This window comes from Kogia breviceps, chromosome 17 (genome assembly GCF_026419965.1).
Source record: "Kogia breviceps isolate mKogBre1 chromosome 17, mKogBre1 haplotype 1, whole genome shotgun sequence".
In the NCBI taxonomy this organism is placed as follows: domain Eukaryota; kingdom Metazoa; phylum Chordata; class Mammalia; order Artiodactyla; family Physeteridae; genus Kogia; species Kogia breviceps.
The window spans coordinates 54,274,019-54,299,164 of NC_081326.1; the positions used below are offsets into that span (position 1 = coordinate 54,274,019).

The 25,146-nt window shown below is 33.7% G+C and overlaps 1 protein-coding gene across 6 annotated transcripts in view; it reads right to left on the minus strand.

Moving 5' to 3' along the window:
• CSMD3 (CUB and Sushi multiple domains 3) overlaps positions 1-25,146 on the minus strand; it is a 1,102,347-nt gene that overhangs the window by 847,967 nt on the left and 229,234 nt on the right. For all 6 annotated transcript variants that reach the window (XM_059042775.2, XM_067017123.1, XM_067017122.1 and 3 more), the window contains exon 4: positions 5,634-5,828. In XM_059042775.2, coding sequence (XP_058898758.1) covers positions 5,634-5,828 — 195 coding nt within the window. The remainder of the gene's footprint in view (positions 1-5,633; positions 5,829-25,146) is intronic.

Here is a 25,146-nt window from a genome sequence, read left to right on the forward strand (position 1 = left end):
TCCTAAAGATGCTACCAGAAAACTACTAGAGCTCATCAATGAATTCAGTAAAGTTGCAGGATACAAAATTAATATACAGAAATCTGTTGCATTTCTATACGCTAACAACAAAATAGCAGAAGGAGAAATTAAGAAAAGAATCCCATTTACCATCACATCACGAAGAATAAAATACCTACAAATAAACCTACATAAGGAGGCAAAAGACCTGTACTCTAAAAACTATAAGATGCTGATGAAAGAAACTGAAGACCACACAAGCAGATGGAAAGATATATCATGTTCTTGGATTGGAAGAATCAATATAGTTAAAATGATCATATTACCCAAGGCAATCTACAGATTCAATGCAATACCTATCAAATTACCAATGGCATATTTCACAGAACTGGAACAAAAATTTTTAATAACTGTATGGAAACACAAAAGACCCCAAATAGCCAAAACAATAGTGAGAAAGAAGAATGGAGCTGTAGGAATCGTGCTCCCTGACTTCAGACTATACTGCAAAGCCACAGTTATCAAAATAGTATGGCACATGCACAAAAACAGACATATAAAAATGACAGAAAGTCCAGAAATATGCCCACACATTTATGGTCAATCTACAACAAAGGAGGCAAGAATACACAATGGAGAAAAGACACTCTCTTCAATAAGTGGTGCTGGGAAAACTGGACAGCTACATGTAAATGAATGAAATTAGAACATTCTCTAACACCACATACAGAAATAAACTCAAAATTGATTAAAGACCTAAATGTAAGACTGGATACTATAAAACTCCTAGAGAAAAACATAGGCAAAACACTCTTTGACATAAAACACAGCAATATTTTATTGTATCTGTCCCCAAGGATAATGGAAACAAAAGCAAAAATAAATAGTATCTAGTTAAACGCCTTTACACAGCAAAGGAAACTATAAACAAAATAAAAAGACAACCTATGGGCTGGGAGAGAATATTTGCAAACAATGCAACCAACAAGGGGTTAATTTCTAAAATATACAAACAGCTTATACAACTCAACATCAAAAAAAACAAACAACCCAGTCAAAAAATGCACAGAAGACCTAAATAGACATTTCTCCAAAGAAGACATACAGATGGCCAACAGGCACATGAAAAAGTGCTCTACCTCACTAATTATTAGAGAAATGCATATCAAAACTACAATGAGGCACCATCTCACACCAGTCAAAATGACCATCATCAAAAAGTCAACAAATAATAAATGCTGGAGAGGATGTGGAGAAAAGGGTATCCTCCCACACTGTTGGTGGGAATGTAAATTGGTGCAACCACTGTGGAGAACAGTATGGAGGTTCCATAAGAAACTGAAAATAGAGCTACCATATGATCCATCAATCCCACTCCTGGGCATATATCCAGAAAAGATTAAAACTCTAATTTGAAAAGATATGCACCCCAATGTTCATAGCAGCACTATTTACAAGAGCCAAGACATGGAAGCAACCTAATGTCCATCAACAGATGAACGGATAAAACAGACACAGCACACATATATACATATATATACACACACATATATATATACATACACACACATAATGTTACTCAGCCATAAAAAGGAATGAAATAATGCCATTTCCAGAAACATGGATGGACCTAGAAATTATCATACTAAGTGAAGTAAGTCAGACAGAGAAAGACAAGTTATCATATGATATAACTTATATGTGGAATTTTTAAAAATGATAGAAATGAATTTATTTACAAAACAGAACTAGACTCAGAGACAGAACACAAACTTATGATTACCAAAGGGAAAGGGGGGAGGGATAAATTGGGAAATTGTGAATAACAGATATATAAAATAGATAAACACCAAGGACCTACTGTATAACACAGGGAACTACATTCACTATCTTGCAATAACATATAATGGAAAAGAATATGAAAAAGAATAGACAGATATAACTGAATCACTTTGCTGTATATCTGAAACACTGTAAATCAACTATACTTCAATAAAAGAAGACTATTTTATTTATGAGATGTTTTATATAAGCCTCATGATAACCAAAATACATAAATCTTGAGCAGAGACACAATAAGGAAAGAAAAAAGAAACTGAGAAATATATAATAGAAAATCACCGAAATAAAATGGCAGACAGAAACAATAGAAAAAAAGAAACAACAGAAAATATAGAGCAACCAGAAAACAAAATGGAAGTACGAATGTAAAATGGACTGAATTCACCAATTGAAACACAGAGTGGATAGACAGAATACAACACAACAGTCAACTATATGCTCTCCAGGAGACTCAGCTCTAAACACAAGCACAGACTCAAAGGGAAGGGATGGAAGATGACACTCTAAGCAAATAAATGGCAGCCAAACGAAAGTGGATGTAGCCATATTCATATGAGACAAAAGAGAATTCAAACCAAAAAATGATAAGGAGACAGATATGGAAATATTATAATGATAAAAGGTACAATTCATCAAGAAGACATAACAGTTATTAATACATATGCCCCTAACATAGGAGCACCAAAATATATAAAACAATTATTAACAGAACTAAGTGAGAAACTGAGAGCAACACAATAATAGTAGGGGATTTTAACATCCCACTTACATCAGTGAATGATGATCCAGAGAGAAAGTCAACAAGGAAACAGTGGCCTTAAATGAAACACTAGATAAAATGGACTTAATAAATTTATAGAACATTACATCCAAATGTGGAACACACAGTCTTCTCAAGTGCATATGGAACATCTCAAGGATACAGAATTTCTTAGGACACACAAAACAAAGTCTCAATAATTTAAGAAGACTGAAATCATATCAAACATCTTTTCTGATCACAACAGTATGAAACTAGATATCAATTACAAGAAGAAAGCTACAAAAATAACAAATATGTGAAACATAAACAACATGCTACTGAACAACTATTAGATCAATGATGAAATCAAAGGAAGATAAAAAATACACCTGAAGACAAATGAAAATGAAAATACAACATACCAAAACTTATCAGATGCATCAAACATGGTACCAAGAGGGCAGTTTATAGCCAAAAAGCCCTACCTCAAGAAATAAGAAAAATATCAAATATAAAATCCAACCTAAAAGAACTAGAAAAAAAAAAAAAAAAAAGAACAAATCCCAAACTGAGTAGAAGAAGGGAAATCATATAGATCAGAGTAGAAATAAATGAAGAGACTAAATAGAGAATAGAAAAGATCAATGAAATTAAGAGCTGGTTCTTTGAAAAGATAAACCTTTAGCTACAATCACTATGGAAAAAAAAAGAAGAAAAGGTGCAGATAAATAAAATCTGAAAAGAAAGGGAAGAAGTAACAAAACATATCACAGAAGTACAAAGGATTGTAAAAGAATACTATGAACAGCTATACACCAACAAATTGGACAACCAAGGAGAAATGGATACATTCTTAGAATCATACAATGTTCCAAGACTAAATCATAAAGAAATAAAAAATTTGAATGGACAGAAAACTGATAAGGTAATTAAAACAGTGATCAAAAACCTCACAAAAAACAAAATTCCAGATCCAAAATGGCTTTTCAGGTGAATTCTACCAAATATTCCAAGAATATTTAACACCCATTCTTCTCAAATTTTTCCAAGAAATTGAAAAGGAGGAATGCTTCCTAACTCATTTTATGAGGCCAACATTACCCTGATACTAAAACCAGACAAGTACACACAAGAAAAGAAAATAACAGTCCAACATCTGATGAACACATATGCAAAAATTATGTTACTATTAATGTTATTATTTATGTTACTATTAAAATTATGTTACAACAAATATTACTAAACTGAATAACAACAATGCATTTAAGAGAGCATACATCATGATCAATTGGGATTTATTCCTAGAATTAAAGGATGGTTCAACATCTGCAAATCAATGTGAGATATATATATATATATATATATATATATATACACACACACACATATCTGTGTGTGTATATATACATACACACACATATCACGTTAACAAAATGAAAAATAAATATATCTTCCACTCAATAGATACAGAAAAAGCATCTGACAAGATTCAACACACATTTATGACAAAATTTCTTAATAAAATAGGTACAGAAAAGAGTATTTCAGTGTAATAAAGGCCTAGAAGACACAAAGAAATGGAAAGATATTCCATGCTCAGCTCATGGATTAACACTGTTAAAATGTTAGAAGAATTAACATTGGAAGAATTAACACTGTTAAAGCTCCCATACTACCTAGAGCAATCTACAGATTCAACAAAATCTCTATCAAAATTCCAGCAACATTTTTCACAGAAATTGAACAAAAAGCCCTAAAAATTATATGGAACCACAAAAGACACTGAGTGGCTGAAGCAATTCCAAGGAAAAAGGACAAAACTGGAGATATCACATTGATTTCAAATTATATTACAAAGCTATAATAATCAAAACAGCATGACATTGGCTGAAAAACATACATAGAGCTCAAACGGAGTAGAATTGAGAGCCCAGAAATAAAACTACATATATATGGAAAATTAATTTATGACAAAGCAGCAAAGAACACATAATTGACAAAGGATAGTCTCTGTGGTGAAAGGCATTGTGAAAACTGGACAGCCACATGCAAAAGAATGAAATTAGACCACTATTTTATGCCATATACAAAAATCAGATCAAAATGGATTAAAGACTTGAATATAAGACCCCAAACCATAAAATGCCTAGAAGAAAGCATAGACAGTACACTATTTGTCATCGATCTTAGCAATATCTTTCTGGATATGTCTCCTAAGGAAAAGGAAACAAAAGCAAAAATAAACAAATGGGGCTACATCAAACTAAAAAGCTTCTGAACAGCAAAGCAAAGGACCAACAAAATGAAAACACAACCTACTGAATGGGAGAAGATGTTTGCAAATCCTATAATAAATAAGGGGTTAATAAGCAAAATAGAAAAAGAACTCATAAAACTCAACAACAACAAAACCTGATCAAAAAATGGGCAGATGACTTGAGATCATGATTTCTCCAGAGAATTTCTGTGGGCAAGATTCATGCACAAATTCAGCTAATGTTGAACATGTTCTGTCTTCCAGACTATGTACTTTGTACCTCTGTCTACATTAGTATATTACTATGTTTTCCCCATAATACAAGTGATCCTTATTAGTATCGATAAATTATACAGCATTCTTAATTTCACGAATTCCCATGCTAAGCTCTCTACCAGAAATCTTTAAAAGATTCATAGATTCAGTCAATATTTAAAAATGAAAACAAAATGATGACTTTGATAGCCTAACTAAATTTCTAAGCATCATGAACTCATTTTTCCAATACAAACATCAAGACACATATATACACAATGTATGTATAAATATGTATAGAAATATAAAAATATAATCCATTGTCTCATTTCACAAGTAATGTTGTCCTAAGTATTTTTCTTAATCTTTCATGTACTGTATGTGCTTTTTTCTAAGCTTCAGATTTTATAAAAGAAACAAGCACCAAATATGTTTTGCAAATATACTGTCTGAATATAACTCTTATTTTTAAAATATTTTCATTATGTCAAACGAATATTCAGTCAACATAAAAATAAACATTATTTTTTTCTTTACCTCTACAGATGGGAACAGGAAAATCCCATGAGGCTGTATTAACTGAATTGGCTATACAGGTGAGTTGAGGGTGGCCGTCAAGGATATATCCAGTTACACAGCTGTAGCGGATCTTGTCCCCAACATCGAACCTTGTACCATATAGCACACCTTTGGGTGGAACTCCTGGGTTTCCACAAGAGCTACTCTGCAATTCTATAGAACGAAGGGAAAAGGAGAGATTACAGTTATTTTAATATAATATATTTTAACATTTTAGATTTATAAAATTATATGTAGATACAGGTGTCTTTTTTTCTTTTAAGAAGATTTACAGAAAAATGGAAATGTCTGCTATTTCAATTACATAAACAGAGAAGTATGGGAAAGGAATGAAATTTTACTGAATAGGTATTAGGTGTCATTCTTCATACCAGCAAAATATAGATATTTTATATTGTTTAAGTTTGTGGCAATTTTTTCAATTAGTATTTATTACTCATATTTTACAGATAAAAAGATCAATACCATTTATGTGGCTTCTTCAAAGTTACATTATACTAACATAATATGCAAATCACGTTTCATCAGTATGCTCTCCATTACTCTGATGCTTCTACTTAACTCTAAACCATGAACATTTATCTGAAAAAATATATACATTCTGGGTGGAAACTTTTTTTCACTTAAATAAGAAAAATATAGTGCAGTAAAAAATGGACATATTTTTGAAGTTGGAGAGACTGGAATATTCCAGCTCTAATATGTGTTTAACCTGGAGAATACAATGAGAATTATCATAGTAAGTGCATACACTTGTGAAGTTTTAATTAGATCAATACACAAAATATCTGGAAATTGTCTGATATTCACCTATTGCCCTGTTATTTTACTAGTTGATGCTTAAAAGTATATAAGTATACAAATATAAGAGATTTTTAAAATAATATTCATCTCAGAGAAAAATACATTTTCACTTTAAGTGAAAAAAATAGAAAAAATATAAAGAAATAGCAGAAGTTGGGAAGAATTATTTTTTCTTATAGTATATTCTAAATTTTCTATTATATTACCTTTACATTATATTACTTCTATACTACAAATAATATAAATAAAAACAGTAAGGAATGAATGGACTAAAAGGTATTCCAGTTTGAGTAAAGTCTATGGCTTACTTAATAGTATTATACAAATGTTAATTTCCTAGTTTTGATAACTGTGCTATGGTTACATAAGCAGTTAATATTAAGGAAAGCTGGATAAGAGTATGTATATGGGAACTCTACTATTTTCACAATTTACCTGAAAGTCTGAAATTACTGCAAAATAAAAAGGTAACATTTATATGATGTACTTAGAGCAGTCAAATTTATAGAGACAGAAAGTACAATGGTGATTGCCAGTGGCTGGGGGGAGAAGAGAAAGGGCAGTTAGTTTAATGGGTACAGTGTTTCAGCTGGGAAAGATGGAAAAGATCTGGAGATTGGATGGTGGTGATGGTTGCACAATGTGAATAAACTTAAAATGATAAAAATTTTTTAAAAAGGTAAAAAAGACGTCACAATGCAAAAAAAAGTATGTTTCCAATTAGCCTTGATATTCATCCTATTTGTTCAGTTAGTATTCCATGCAATATCATTTTACATTAAATCAAATAATTATAAACCACTAATACTGAAAATATCAATAACAATAGTAAGTAAAAATACAATACCAAAATAAAACACACTTAATAAAATGTAGATATAACTGTACAAAAGCAATCATAATTTACTGATAATTGGTACAGTAAACAAAGCTAAAATTTTATATTTTTACCCATAATATGCTTATAGTACTTTTGAGAGTGTTTTAAGTGAATTTTTTTTTCTGTTTAATTTTTCAAGAGTATTGAAAAGAAAAAATCAGTGATGAATTTCCAGTGAGGTCAATCAGTGAGAAGTGTATTGAGGATTCATAGAACTTGCCCTATATACATTAGAAATGAAGTACATACTTTTAGTTTAAAGCAATTATTTTAGGTTCTCAATCCTAGAAAAGAACTTGACTAATATAAATTAAATATCAACGATTTCTATAAATAACAGGCAATTTCCTTAAGCTTCCTCACCATTTAATTATATATTATAAACTAATAGCTGTAAAATATTTTAAAATATCTGTAACCAAGATTGTGTTATTAACTGGAAGAATTATATAACACACCATTAAAAAACCTGCTATATTCTGACTGAACATTCACTTTTTAGTCTTGATTTTTTTTAATAAATAGTGTTACACATTTGAACTTTTAAATAAAATTAGCTTTTTCATTACTATAAGAATTTTAGAACTAGTTTAAGATAGATTAATTTTTAAACACTGTTTCTACCAGCTATCAAGAGTTTGAATTTCGGAAAAAAATGAAGATATACATGGTAGGTCACGTTCAGTAATACAGAGTACAAACTAATCATTAATATACATGGTATTTACAAAGTAATGATATTGTTTATTATGAAATCATTCTTAAAGAAAATAGAGATTTAAGCATAAAATGAATAATTTTCATGTAATTCATTAAATGTACATGCAAGATAACCACATTGTGCTTGTCACTTCAATGTGTTTCTGAAGCAGATGATTACATCTAAAAGCAGAATTGCTGAACAGACTACAGCTATCTTTCTTCACCAACAGATGACACTAATATATCAATCAAAAGGTTTAGCTGATTAAAATAAAACTACAGAACCTGATAAATCTCATTTGATATTCCACAATGCAAAGTTTAAAATGGGACTGGAGTGTGTTGGTGGGGTAGTATCAAGTTATATTCACCATACTGTTGGTTGAGCATTGATCAAATTTTTTAATGCAAAGATTATTAAATAAAAAACTCCCTATGTACTAAAGGTTTATTTGATTTTACTCTTGGAATTATGCCACGAGATCATGTTTGTAAGACAAAACTGAAATTCTTAGGGTGGGCAGTTTAGTGAACTGAAAAGAAAACTGGAAAACATGTCTGAAGACTTTACACTCAAAATATGTCTCTAAAAATGTCAGAGACCCTTTATTTAATTTTACTACTCTCTCCACAATAAATTATTGTGCATTTATTGGAAAGATGTATATTTTATTTATCTTCTCTTCTCACAGATATTGAGATTATCAGCAAGTAACATGAAGGAATTTGGTAACATAAACTATTCTAAAGTGTAAAGGATTGTTGATACAGCAAACAATTATTTGGGAGAGATCCAAGATAAACCAAAATCTAATTGAGTTATAGAGGTTAGAGTTTAGTGACATTCATCTATATTAGTTAAAAAGAAACATAACAATAAGTTACTTGGTAAATGACACAATTTATTCATCAGAGGCTCTTAAGGATTACCATTAATATTGCTCTGTGATGTGTAACAGGTACAGCAACACCACCCTCCTTGCTTTCTAAAAATTTACAATTTGAGAATGCTAATAGCCTTAACTGTTGAAATCAGCTTTGTTTTAAGTATTCATTTTCCCACCTTACATCTCACAAAATACCCAACGCCATATATGATTTCCCTCATTGTACAGAAAGGGAAACTGGGCATCAGCTTAAGAAACTTTCCCACGGCCACCCAACTTATGAATTGTAGACTTGTGGTTCAAGCCTGTGTCTCTAACTTAAAAGTCTCAGATCACTTCAAAATTGCATGCTGTTACCCATGAAAAGTAGATATTCATTCTACAAATGTTTATTAACAGCTATCATGGGCAATATTTTGGGGATATAGTTTTACAAATGACAGACATGGCCCTTCCTTCATAGAGTTCATAACTTGATGTTAACCAAGGAAAGAAATGACTACAGAATATTACTTATAATGTAGTAATTGGGATAAAGGAAACATATAGGCTAAAATGAAAGTATATAATTGAGAAAACTTAATTAGTCTACATTAAAAGGAGGTCTGGAAAGAATTTCCTGATGATGTAAGGTTTAAAAATAGGATAAAGAGTTTGCTAGAAGAAGAAAAAAAAGGGAGAATTATCAAGCATATTCACAATTTTAAAATATAAGACTCAAGGTACTATAATAGTTATTAGACTTGAAAACACAGTGAAGACACGTTTTATGGATGTGGTAGGGTAGAAACTAAATTGGAAAAAAAGTATTCCAAAAGGGTTGACCAAAAATATATAGGTTCATGTAGTGAATATATATCCTATGCATGTCATGAATAGAAAGGACAGCTTTTCTGTCATTAAATGTTACTTTGAGAGAGATACCTTATATAAACTCTTCAGAGGAGAAAAACTGAGAGCAAATAATTGGAATCCCTAAATGTATTGTGTTGGCGAAAAGTGCCTTCAGTTTTTAAGTAAAAATAAAAGACACATATTTCATTTTCAGCAAGAACTTTATTGAACAACGTTCACCTTTTTGTTGCACTACCTTCTGCCATTTTTCAGGCAACTTCATAATTCCATCTTCCCAAAATTTATCTTTTTAAGCAAAGAACTGTTCCAGGTGCCTTTTACAGTCTTCCAAGGAATTGAATTTTTTTCCATTAAGAGAATTTTGTAAAGACCGAAATAAATGGAAATCTGAAGTTGCAATGTCTGGTGAATGTGGCGGATGAATCATAACTTTCCAGCCAAGCTGTTTTGCCTGATCATCAAAGAAACATGCAGTCTTGCGTTATCCTGATGGAAGAATATGTGTTTTCTGTTGACTAATTCTGGATGCTTTTCGTCGAGTGCTGCTTTCAGTTGGTCTACTTGGGAGCAGTATTTATTGGAATTAATCGTTGGTTTTCTGGAAGGAGCTCATAATAGAGGACTCCCTTCCAATGCCACCATATACACATCACCTTCTCTGGATGAAGACTGGCCTTTGGTGTGCTTGGTGGTGGTTCATTTTGCTTGCCCCATGATCTCTTCCGTTCCACATTGTTGTACAGTATCCACTTTTCATTGCCCATCACAGTTTGTTTTAGAAACAGAACGTTTTCTTTACGTGTCAGTAGAGAATCGCAAGAGGAAGTATGGTCAAGAAGGTTTTTTTCGCTTAACTTATATGGAACCCAAATATCAAAGTGATGAATATAACCAAGCTGGTGCAAATGATTTTCAATGCTTGACTTGGATACTTTGAGTATGCTGGCTATCTCCTGCATGGTAATGTTGACTGTTCTCAATTAATGTCTCGATTTGATCGTTAACAACCTCAACTGGTCTACTCGACCGTGAAGATCATCCAATGAAAAACCTCCAGCACAAAACTTCACAAACCACTTTTGACACATTCGATTAGTCATAGCACCTTCTCCATACACTGCACAAACCTATTTTTTTTTTTTGTATTTCAGTTGCATTTTTACCTTTCTTTAAATAATATAGCATAATATGCTGAAAATGTTGCTTTTTTCCTTCCATCTTCAATATTAGAATGGTTACACAAAAATTCACCAATTTTGATGTCTTTTTAAAAATGCACACTGATATGATGGCTGTCACATACAATCTAACAAAATTATTTTGAATGAAGTTAAAGACAACTAAGTGCTACTAGAGCCATCTTATGGAAAAAAACAAAAAACCCTTTTGGCCAACCCAACACATATAAGCAGAGATTTTCATAGTATGTATGATATGTACTATGTGAATTTACTAATTTAATACGAATTCAATTTAATATGAATAAGTGCATTAAATAGGATAACCAAAATTAATTTTTAAAAAGGCAAACAGCCAAAATAATATATGCATATTATTTGGATATGAGAATATTGACTTTACAAGGCTGTTGATATGATCATATAAAACAATATATATAAGTAATTTATATGCTGAGCAAACACTCACTACATGGCAGGCATTATTATTAGCTCAACAAGTTGCAACTTCATTATTATTACGATCAATTTTCCATTTGAGACATCTAAATTAGGTGTGATTAAGTTATGATCTACCAAAGATTGGGTCATGCCTTCACTGTGGACAAAAATGTCACCTGCTATATCAGGAAACAAAGGATGTTGCAGCCATCAAGCCATCAGCCACTGTAACCATCCCCAACTGTGCACACGGAAGGGACTGAGGATGGAGAAAACAGGAGATTGGCCCTAGATAGTTAAGGTGCAAATTAAAGGAATGATTTCAGTAAGCCTAGATCCTTGCATCTTTCCATACATAGAAAAGTGCTAAATTGATTAATTGAGATGTCTGTTTTTTTCGTTAGTTAACAGTAATCTTTTGATGTTCTGACTACCTGTTGTGGGTTTTTTTTTTGCAGAAACTCCTATATATCGTGGCTCTTCCCTTACCTCGTCAGAACAGTCCCTCAGAGCTATCTGAGAGGCTCTCTCCCAGGTTTAAGTCCTCAGTATGTCTGCCAAAACAATATAATTCTCAGCTTTCAGGTTATGCATTTTTTTAAGTCAACATCATTAAATGCTAATTATTCAAGGTGTAATCTCAACTCCTGGTAGAAGATTTGTATAACCAAATTCACAAAGTGTCACTGATTCCATCATTCTTTCATCTCCTGGTTGGTATCATATCAAGCATCATACCAGGTGCAGTGATTATAAAAAGATCTTTGATGTATTGCAGCTTAAAAAAAACCCAATAAGTTAAAGAATAAAAAGTTAAAAATACAATTTAAATCCTGAAATAGAGTATATATTATAAAGGACTATAGGAGAAGAGTCATGTTTTCCTTGAAGAAATTCAATAAAACTCTTGCAAGTAATTTAGAAAAAGATGAGTGATTTATACTAATAAACACATTAAAACAAACTTGGTTCTAAAAAAATTCTGATTTCTTAGGAACACATGGATAATTGTGAAAGGCAAGATACTTAACAAAATATCAAGAAGAAAACCTGACCTTAAACACTGGAATGAAAATCAAATGAAAGAATAATGGATACCATGATTATAGAATTGCATAATTATTCAGTCAAATAGATGAACCATGATCCTGCTGAGATCAATTAACAATGCTTTAAAACACTGTAAAATTATATCTGCTACAGGAAGTAAAACCATGTTGTTTGTACTTCTTACATTAAATTAATCTCAGGGTTTTATTTTTCCAGAAGCTTAAAAATGATTTAGATGCTTCCCTGGTGGCACAGTGGTTGAGAGTGCGCCTGCTGATGCAGGGGACACGGGTTTGTGCCCCGGTCCGGGAAGATCCCACATGCCGCGGAGCGGCTGGGCCCATGAGCCATGGCCGCTGAGCCTGTGCATTCGGAGCCTGTGCTCTGCAGTGGGAGAGGCCACAGCAGTGAGAGGCCTGCGTACCGTGGGGGAAAAAAAAAAAAAAAAAAAAAAAAAAAAATTAGTCACTATTTTGGGCTTTCCTGGTGGCACAGTGGTTGAGAGTGCGCCTGCTGATGCTGGGGACACGGGTTTGTGCCCCAGTCCGGGAGGATCCCACATGCCGTGGAGCGGCTGGGCCCGTGAGCCATGGCTGCTGAGCCTGCGCGTCCGGAGCCTGTGCTCCGCAGTGGGAGAGGCCACAGTAGTGAGAGGCCCACGTACCACAAAAAAAATAATAATAATAATTTAGGAGAGCATAACATCAAGTTGAACCACCTAGCACTCTCATACTGAGACTTCAAAGCACTAACTAATACATTTTCCAACTTTTTGGGGGCTACGAAATGTTCTTTTATTACAGATACTGAATCATTTCATTCACACAGGACATCAATGGTGTTTGAGAATTCATTTGGAGACTGTGGCTTGACTAAACATTTTGTGAATATTTTGAATCAGTTATTCTATCTATCATGTCCCCATGGACTTTAATTTCAGTATATATAACCAAATGGAATTTACTTCTTTAAACATTTGCTTTCTCACTAGCCTGTGAGCATCTTGAAACAGGAGCTCTAATTCATCTTTGTGTATCAAGGACTTAGTATTGATACACTGTGTGGTATTTTGTTGGCCAGCAAAAAAGGATTGCTCAGTTAACTGAGTTATCTCTAATAGAAAAATATAAAAGATGATCATCACACAGAGTTTGTAGGAGTAAATGTTTAGATACAAAATACAAGAGTGTAACTGGTACACAGAAAAGAGCCATAGGCATATCATGTGTTAAACCTGTGTCATAATAAGCACTGGAACACATTGGCAACATCTTGTATGGGTCAAATTACATAGTTGCATCATTCAAAATTGTTTTCTTATGAAAACGCATTAATTTCTATAAGCCAGTTCCTAAACATGAGAATAATTCCTAAACTGCTGGTCATGCCACAGTCCTCACTGGGACACTGAAGATGGAGCGAACATTGGGCCTCATTTGCGATTATGAAAGTCATCCTGAAGCTTCAAATAGGTTCCGATTTGGCAATCAAAAGGATAAATTAACATTATTATTTTTTTTATTTCTTCAACCTAATGAAAGGGAAGTCAAACAAACTACTAGCTGATAAAGAAGAAATGAGAACAAACCAGCACTGTTCTAGCTGACATTCTCCACTTCTACCTAAGTGGAGAATAGATTACGAGATTGATGGTGGGGGTGTGGGGAGAAGTATGCACATAAATTACAATGTATTTCAAGCAGGAGAAGGAGAAAAGACTACTGTCCCTTTTTTTAAAAAAAATAAGATAAATCTTCTGGTGGGCTGATAATATTTCCAAAGGAACTTAGTGTGAACCAGTGGAAGAGTCAGTGTAAAACCAAACATAAAAATGTGTAACATCATTCTGTTCTGATATTGGGGTGTAGGTAGGGCCCACAGGCAATAGAGATAAGTTCTGAGAATTAGATCAAGAGTAATGGTTAAATATAATATAGAAAACCCACTGCACAATATCCAGGCAGTCATTTACTGGATATGTACTTTTGATCTGTTAATAAGAGGCAGTTAATATCTTTCAATTTCAAATAGCAGTGCCCCCTTTTTGGCAAAATAAATTTTACCACCTAAAATGAACTTATGAAGAACAATATTGTATTTGCTTTGTAAACTAACTACCACTATATTAAAAGAGATGGGTGGAAAGGTCATGAAATATGAGCAATGTTATGATTATTTAAAGCTAACTATATTCTGTATAGCTACCAGAATATTAAAAAGCAAAAGAAAAATATAGAATGGAGGCATATGAGCAGCATCATCACTATAAAGTTTCTATAAATGGAATAATGCTGCATCTGGCAGGGGTAGCATTTGATAGCGTGATTCAGAATAATAGAAAAATATGAATAGACTTTCTGTATGACAGAATTGGGACAAGTATCGGTATTAAGACTTTTTGGATAAAAGTAACTTAATTTTTTAAAATGATGTGTTACACTGATTACAGATAATTTACTAGATTATATATTCATCGAATATGAGTGAGAGATACCACTATACTTCAGCAATTAATCAATTATCAAATAATTATTGAATCCTGAGGTATAAATATTAATGGGGTATAAAAACAATTTTCTGTTCTTTCAGACCTTATAACTCAATTGGAAAAGTAAGACATGCATGATACAATCTTTTGGCAATTAAATAATAAAACTAATTCCAAAACTGAAACAAATTTAAGTTATATATTTATATAAAAGGAATAATAGTATATGAAATGAGATGAGTAGTATTTTAGCTGGGGAGGACTCAAAAGAAGTCAAATAAATCACATGAATAAAGGCCCAGAGACAGAAATGTGTAAGATGTGGTCAGGGCAATATACAAAACCAATGGCTTAAGCAGAATACCACACATATGAGAAAACACTTCAGAAAAGAATGGTCACACTTCTGAGAGCTTTTAAATTACCTCTCCTGTGGTCAATGCTATGCTAATGCTGCCAAAAGGCCCCCAAATGAAATGACTTAAATAGATAGTAGTTGTTCCCTTTATGTGACTCTCTGACCAGACTAGGCTAGGATGCAACAAACGGGCCCGCAGGTAATCCGATTTCCAATTGTTTTCTAACCTGTTGCTCTGTCATCCCCTTAGGCACTGTTATATACTTGCTGAAGCTGGATTGCCAAAAAGGTTAAATTCCAGGCTACTGGGAGTTTAATCAGAGGACATTCAGAAAAACTCTCCCTTCTTTCCCCTTACTCTTGACACAACCCTTTGTCTTTTCTACACCCTTTGCAAATTCCAAGGTTTCTGGGAGATGGACAGCCATTTTTTTTGTTTGTTTTGTTGTTCCATTAAGGCCAACTCTAGTTCCTCATGGATCATTGACCTGTTAAGGGAAGAAAATGAATGGTCAAATTAAATATCCCCATGTGGATAAGGGAAGAAAGGAGAATATTCCACAATTAGTGGCCATGGAAATAAACAGACCCTGTTGAGCAGGAATTATGAAGACCCTCATACCCTTGAAGATCCTGCTTCTACTCTTGAGAAGGTGCTCCTTTGTCCTGTGTTCTCTGTTGTCTCCTGGTGTTTCCTGTTGAATAGTTCTTCCTTGTCCATATTCTCTGTGGCAAAATTTGAAGTGGGTGTGGGAGAGCAGACTATCCTTGGGGTACACAGTTCTTATGTCCTACAACTGTTAATGCAGGTTTGGTGCCTGAAAATTGCCTTAAGGACTGAATAACCAAAGAGTTTTGCAGATGAGTTCTAGGGTTTATTTGGCTAAAATTTCCTCTAAAAACTTAATAGGAACTGGTTTATTTGCTTCCAGTTATTTTCATGTGCCAGTGAACATTCTCCACCCACTCTAACTTGCTTTAACCACTTTTTAAAATTGAGACCACCTTGCATTGATCAGAAGCAATAAGCCTGGGCAGGAATGCAACATTCTTTATCTGATCTTTGCCCCAGGGCTGCCCTTCATCCTCTAAGAAACTTAATAGGAGACTCTGATAAACCTTCTTATCCCCTGCAGTACAGGAGCAGTTGGCTTTTCCAACCCATAAATCACCAGAATTTTAGACTCTACTTTCTTCAATCTCTTCTTGAAAACTGGCCAATATCAGGCTGAGCTCTTGTCTTTTTTGTAAACTCTTGTCAAAGGCAGCCAGGAACAGGCCACACACCTTAACAAAGTTTTTTTTTTTTTTTTTTTTTTTAACTTCACCCTTTCAAGGTAAAGCTTCAGTGGTCTGTCTTCCAGATTGTCATAACAATTACTTCACCACAGTTGCCATAACTCAGAAAAGCCACCAGCCTTCCAGCTCATAATGTTTCCTCACTACTACTCCTGATCACAAAACAGTAACACATATTTTAGGTTTTTTTCCTTTTTTAAAAGAATATTTTATCTTTGGCTGTGTTGGGTCTTTGTTGATGCATGTGGGCTTTCTCTAGTTGCGAAGAGCAGGGGCTACTCTTTGTTGCAGTGCATGGGCTTCTCATCGTAGTGGCTTCTCTTGCTGTGGAGCACAGGCTCTAGCCACACAGGCTTCAGTAGTTGCAGCACATGGGATCTAGGGCACGCAGGCTTCAGCAGTTGTGGCTCGTGGGCTCTAGAGTGTAGGCTCATTAGTCGTGGCACACAGGCTTAGTTGCTCCACGGCACGTGGGAACTTCCCAGACCAAGCACCGAACCTGTGTCCTCTGCAATGGCAGGCAGATTCTTAACCACTGCACCACAGGGAAGTCCCTAGGTTTTTATTTTAATGCACCACTTCTAGTACAAATATTTCATCAATGCCAGAAATAAAAAACACTTTTTTAAGCAAAAGGGATTTAATACTGTTTCTAGGAACAAGTTCTAGGATGGACCTCTTGATTAATACAGAATCAGCCCAGTAAGCAGACTACTACCTTTAGGTCATCAATGGAATTAAGTTTACCTAGAATCATTACCAGCTCTCTACCAACCTCTGAACAGGAGAAGGAAACTGGAGAAGAGTCACTTGCAATTATAATTCAAGGATCCACTACAAGAGTTTCAGAAATGTGGTTTTGTTTCTTTTCTAACATTTTCATATAGAAAAAGAGTGAAATGGAGATCGATAGGTTTATCTGATCATACAACCTAATATTTAGGTATCTCCCCCTTCATCCTGTTTCAGAGTTTACAAGTTAATCCTTTCAAAATACCTCCATACAATCCTTCCAACTCTGCTTACAGAAGCAAATCCAATCTCCCACTTGATGAAGAACCTCCACAATCATACCCCTTTATACTTCTCCTAAATCTCCCTATGCTTGCCTAGTCACATGTTCTATTTCAAATAGTCAGTGTCCCTCAATATGATCTGCTCACACTATTATGAAATATCTCCTTTTCTCCTCTATCCAAATGTTTCTATCCTTCAAGACCATAATCAAGTCAGATATTATATTTTTCATGTGCATCACTAAAACTGCAAACTCTTTAATTTGGACATACTGGGCTCTCATATTTTTTATGGTTAAAGAATTAGCTTAATTCAAAGATGAACTGGGAAGTTAGGAAAATATGAGAAATCCAAATTATTTCAAATCTCTTTGGGAATTTAACTTCCTTGAGGAAAAAAATTTTGAACCCCATACTGACAAAAAATACAAGACAATAATCTGTGTTGGAGGCAGGATTGGTGGGGAAGTGAAAACCAGGGCCTTCAGAGTTTCCTAGAAGACAAGCAGTGCAATGAATCTTGACTATTTTACTCTTCCAGAGTAATGTTCAACCTTTTCTCCCTACAGGAATAGCTCTGAAAGTGTGGAGGAAAACTAAAAACAAATAGGGAGCTTGTTCCAGTTGATTTGCATTCTTACAGTTGACCTAATCATTAGAAAAGGAAATACAGTGAAAGAAAGCTCCAATAATGAAATCAAATAAAATTGTCTTGGAATCCTATCTCTGCCATTCACTAGTGTGTGGCCAAGGAGGCTTTCAATACTTCAGTTTCTTCTTTATAGTACCATAGGCATTACCAAAATTTATTTGGGCTACTTAAGCAAATTAATAGGAACTATGATTTTAACCATGTTGTGAGTTTCTTGATATCACCACATTCTAACGTTCATTTAATGGTCACTTGTTTCATACTGAAAAGATGGCTGTTTGCACATGAACTCATTTTCCTCAGAAAATATGTATTTTTGACACTTGAGTTCATTGAATAGGTCTGATCGCATTCCATTCAAACCACATCACATTTAACAAACGCAAAGTTTTCTCAACAATGCATTTACATTGTTATTCAGTTCATTTATTTTCACTGAGCTCTTAACATTTAAAATGTATTTTACCTTTTTAAGCATTGGCACCTATTAATCATGCTAACTAGTTCTGTTACTGGTTATAGCTCATGGTATAATACAATAGAAACTGCTTCACCAGAGCTATGAAAAACTAATTGAAACCAATTATGACAATTATCTCTCTGTTCAGTTGCCTGCACTGGACTGTTCCTTCATTCCATACTGTCAGATTGCAGAGAATTTTCCTTGATGTGACCTAACCAATTGCATTTCAGGCTTTATTCAGTGAGCATGCATACTTCTGATTCAAATTAATAGGAGCTATGCATGGACTGAGTGAGGACTGGAGTTATTAGAATTGCAATATGAATATAAGTGATAAGTAAGTATCATTGGACTTTCTTACTTTAATTAAGTACCCAAACACTCTTAATCAAGCATATAATTAAATTTAAGAGGAAGTGCATTGTGTGCTAATTGCCATTGATTAATAATATGCTTATTTATACATGCAAACTCTATAATGGAATATATCTCCAAACTGTTTCTGAATGACAATAACTTACTTCTGCATAATGAAACTATTAATGAAATGGAGTCTTGTAAGAAATGTCAGATGAGAAAACAGCTCAAATCTCAGAACTCTTCTAAAACTTTTTTTGATATATTAGAGCAATTCGTATGAACTCACACAGGAGAACATCAATAATTATGCTTCTTTTTCCCAACCTTTTTTTTTTTTTTTTTTTTTTTTTTTTTGTGATATGCGGGCCTCTCACTGTTGTGGCCTCTCCCGTCGCGAAGCACAGGCTCCGGACGCGCAGGCTCCGGACGCGCAGGCTCAGCGGCCATGGCTCACGGGCCCACCCGCTCCGCGGCACGTGGGATCCTCCCGGACCAGGGCACGAACCCGTGTCCCCTGCATCGGCAGGCGGACTCCCAACCACTGCGCCACCAGGGAAGCCCTCCCAACCTTTTTTTTTCTTATACAATGTATGTTTAGGGGATATTTGATTTAAACATAAGGAATTCATGTGCACTAAAGAATCTTTATTTTAGCTTTTTTTTAAATGATTTTTTTCTTTTATTTTGCCATTATGTACATTCACAAATGACTTTTAAACATAGATTATAAATTATTCTTGCATTTATTAATTCATTAATTTTTTCTAATTGTCACTTTCTTATTAAGCACCTACTGCATGCCACACATTGGCCTAGGCACTGGGGATACAACAATGAGCAACATATTATCCCTTCTCTCAGGGAGCTTGTGAGCTAAACTTGTGAGCAGGTGATGGAGAGGGGACACAGATCATAAATAAGGTAATATTTAGGGTACTATCAGATAGTAAATGTTAAAGAGAAATATAAAGCAAAGAAGGAAAATAAGTTTAATGAGGGAGATAGAAGCTTATTATGTTAGCTAGGGAAGGGCTCACTGACATGGTGACATGTAAGATCTGACTAAAGGAGGCAAAGGAGCTAGCCATAAGGACATCTTGGGGGAATGTATTCCAGGAAAGTGAACTGCAAATGCAAAGACCTTGAAGCACAGAATGCCTCGAGCATTCCTGCAATAATAAGAATCCATTTTAGTTACAGTGGACTGACTGAGGGGGAGACTGGGAGAAAATTAGGTCAGAGAGTTAAAAAGAGGTCAAATGGTATACAACTTTGAAGCCATTGTAAATCTATCTTCAACTAATTCATTTGATATCTACCTCTGTCTCTCATATAACTATTTCCTGATTTTTGTTTTTTAAGGCATATGAATTATTTCCTCATAATTTATTCTCTTTCACCACCCTAAACTAACCCCCTCCTAACACACTTTTCCTATAAAACTGTGTTTGAAATATTCAGTGTTAACACTATAACTATGTAAATGCTTTTTTTAGCATTCTTAGCAAAGCTATACATTATACATAAACTTTTGTTTTCTGCTTAAATTTCTATTTTCTGTGAAGTTAATAATTTCCTTTTATTTCATGTTGAATAAAAACTCAACTTCAAAGTCTCTGCCAGTTCTCTGAATCTCTTCCCAATAAATTTAGATACACCAAGCATTCAACTTCAACTAACTGAAGAAAAATTTTCAGAACATTCTAGTCTCCATCTGAACAAGATAATGTATATTTTATGTTTCTGTTACCAGGAATTATTCTATATATGCCATTAAACTATCTTCTTAGTTGGATCCTCTCTTTCTTACATCCCACAACGTTCACTTTCTTTGTTATAATGAAGCACCTGTAGCTTCTTAAGAATGTGTGCTTAAGAGATCAATAATGCCTCATACTATGCCTCAAGTAACATGATAGTTTGGATAGGTACAGAATTCTAGTAAGGAAACCAGTTACATTAGGATTTGGAAAGCAAGACTCTGTGACATTGCTGATGTTTTGAAGGCCAAAGCCATTCTGAATGTTAGCACTTTGAATTTGCTCTTATTTTTCCCTATTTCTCTTGCTAAAAAATATGTATATATTCTCACAGCTTACACTTTTTTTTTTTTTTTTTTTTTGACAAGGAAGAAATTATTTCCATCAGGTAGTCTGGAGAGTTGTTGGTCCTTTCAATATGGAACTTCATGTCCCCTGCTTTAGAAAAAAATTTCAGATAATTTTCTCCCCTTCATTTCATCAGTGATCTTTTTAAGAATGATTATTATTTGAAGGCCCTATCGGACTGCTCCTCTAATTATTGATACTGTTGCTACCAATATTACTTTATCTTTTCTTTCTTATTTCCTATATCTGTCTTTTCCCCCTTTTTTCTGATAATTTTCCTCAAATTTGCCTTTAAACTCTTCTAATAACTTTTTCATTTTTATTTCATTTTTTTATTTCTAAGAATATTTGGCTGTTTTTTTTCCACTGCATCATATTCATGTTTTATATCTTTTCAAGAACATTCATATTAGTCTTTTTGTTTGTCCATTTTTGAATTTTTCTCCTACGCATATACAATTTGTTTCCTCAAAATTGTTATATTCTATTTGTTTTAGACCTTAGATTTTATGCTAGAGAACTTCTTCAGAAGTTAGGTTATTTTTGTTTGCTAATACTTACAAGTAGTTAGGTAAAAGCTGAATGGATGCTCTGAGTAGCGAGTTGGTACTTGATACCTGTAGATTTCCCTACAGTCTATTTTCCTTGATTGTTCTGTTGAGAGATCCATTATGTCAGTATCTTTAAATATTTCCTATTGGACTGCTTAGATTCTGCATAAAAGAGTCTTTAATCATTTGCTTGGAGAGTACTGAACTGGTTGACAAGTTTCTGTGATTTAAGAGGTGAATGATGTGTGGGTATGTGAAGAAGGGGGTGTCAAAATTTTGTATGGAAACATCAATCTGCTTGATTTTTGTACTGTACCTCTCTTTCCAATTTTATCTCAGACTCACCATCCAAAGACTCTTCTACCTCCTCCAGAGAATAAACTTCCAATATTCAGTTGGGGTAGGGAACAGGAAGTTGCCTAGTTGCATGTTTTTGCTCTCTCACCACTTCTTAATTGGATTTTCAACTAATCTTCCTCTTTTAAGCATGACCTTCACTGCCTCTTTTATAGGTTTCTGGTGCCACCAAATCATGAGACCTTCTGGACATTCTGAGGTATAAACTGGATTGCCTCTTAGTTTTTCCCACTAGTGACCTAAGATTCAACTTTCTGGTGACTTCTAAATCTGTTATGACTGGCTCATCTAATTACTAGCTCCCAAAATTTGTTTGGTTTTAATCCTCCTCTACTATCTATATTCTTGTGAGTTTTTGTCATTTAAAAATTCTTTTGTTTTAGATGGATTTCAGGAGAGAATAATAATCAATGTGTTTAATTCTTCATTTTCACACAGAACTCAATACCCAGCCTTTACATATCAAATGGAAAATGATGAATAAACCATATAGTGGACATCATTTGTTAAGCATAAAGTACATTAGGTTACAGGTGGATAAAATCCCTGTATAACCCTAAATCCAAGATATCTAGTTCTAGTAAGATATTTCTAAATATATGTAATTATGTTTATGAATAAGGGTAAACATATTTGTAAATGAGTATGTAGTGTTCTAGAGGATCTGGAGTCATTAAATTAGCAAATATGTTGGATTTAGCTGCATACAAGTCTCATTTTAATGCAAATCAACTTGAATGTACATACTATTTCACCTTCTGAGTCTAGGAAAACAACATAAAACAATCTTAGAATTGTAGAACAGAATGCCTGTTAATTTCAATAAAGTGAAAAAACATGAAATTTCATTGGATCAAGTACCAACTGTCTTCGAAAAAAAGCTACACCAAAATAGCACATTATTGTAAACTTACTCATAACTGCACATGAGAGTGTTTAATATGATGAAACAGCAAAGGATACTGCCATACTGCCTTGAGTTATCATACACAAAAGTTAATCGTACTATAATCATGCATAAAGGTGCATGTTAAAATATGTAAAATATTTTAACATAATTTTAAACTAAATATAATTTTTAACAATGCCATATATTTCTGAAACTATAAGATTAATTATTTTTGTTCCAATTGTTCGTAGAATACACTGTTATACACAAAATATGTACTTAAAAATATGTAAATGAAAAAAAAGAAAAAAAACATTGGCAGGGGAGTGATGAACAGGCGGAGAACAGAGGATTTTGAGGTCAGTGAACTACTCTGTATGATACTATAATGATGGACACATGTCATTACACAGTTGTCAAAACCCATAGAATGTACAACACCAAGAGTGAACTATAATGTAAACTGTGGACTTTGGGTGATGACGTACTACTGTAAGTTCTTGGATTGTAACAGATGTACAACTCTGGTGTGGTTCTTAGACAGATGCTCAAGAAAATACAGATTATAAACATTTTAAATCTCATTGTTTCCAACTAGCAATATCATACCTACTAAGCTGTTCATTGTAATAAAATTCAATCAAAAAAGACAGCTAGGTTAGAAGGAAACATTCCACTATTAGGGTTCATAATATTCACTATACGCTTGAGGAAAAACTTGCTCAAATTCCTCCTAAATTCTGTGCCTGCGAACCACTGATGCATATATATAATTTTGTATTGAACTGTTATTTGCAGTTTTAAAAGCATATATGAAATGTATAAATCTAAGATGTATAATTAGATTCACTGTTGACTCTCAGAAAAACAGGGCACGCTGTGAGTATGTGACATCAAAGGGTATATGGGACTCTGTACCTTCAGCTCAATTTTGCTGTGAACCTAAAACTGTTCTCAAAATACAGTCTATTAAAAATAAAAATGATACAATTGATAACAGTTAACAATGATGCCATAAATTTCAGTGGGCATCCATCATCCAACCCTTGCTATGGCTTATACATAGTTTGCAATCAAATAGATTTACTATATAAGATAGTGTTATTAAATTGTAAGTATAGGTTACAGAAATTTCCTCCATCTTCAACTGCCCCCGCTCTCACTCCTCTATTGCTGTAGTCCCATTCACTTAATTACAGGTCATTGTGCCTCTACTTCATTGATATCAAGAGATTTAGAGCATTAAAATATTGTTTTTATATTGTCTTATATATTATCCCTGTAAAAGCAAGTCACTGATATATTGTTTTGTTTTTCTTTCTTATTAAGAAACCATTAGTACTGAAAACTATTTCCCATGACACTGACAGTTCTCCACATCACTACCCATCCCCCCACTCCAAGCATCCCTAATATTCTTGTGTTTTTCAAGCTTCGGGTGCTTGTTAACAACTTTTATATTTTTAAAAAAATCATGAGATTGTCAAGTATCTGGAACAGAAGCAGACTACTGAGATGGCTTTACTCTAAACAACTTGCTCTTAGAAGTCAAAAAGAAAGAACTTTGTAACTGAGCCTTCAAATGGAATCTGTGGGTGAGGAAAAAATAAGCATCTCAGTAATGACTACAGTTTTCTTTTTTGAATAAGATTGCCAGGTGAATTACAGGAAGTCTAGTTAAATTAGAATTTCATAAAAACAATGAATAATAAGTATAAGCATGTCTTAAGTATTACATAGGTATGCTGTATTTTTTTGTTGTTCTTAAATTTAGCAACCCTATTTTTATTTTGCAGGGGGAGGAGGGAATCATTTAAGGCCTCCTGGAGGTAAACAGAAGAGGAAGGCTCACTAAATCACAACAGACTGCATTTCCTACCATAATTATGAGAAGACACTTAGAGCTAGATTTAACTGATTAAATGTTAAATAATATAGTCTTTTGCACAATGGTAAGTATATTTTGGAATAAATCCATATACACCATAACTAATTTCTTTAAAAAATTTAGCTTCTTTTCCTTCACTTCTATTCAAAGGAAGAGTTATGTATCTCTCTCCTACAAATACTCAAGGAAAACGTATACCATGAGAAAATGCGTCTTTCTCTCCAAATCATTTCAGTCCATTTGGA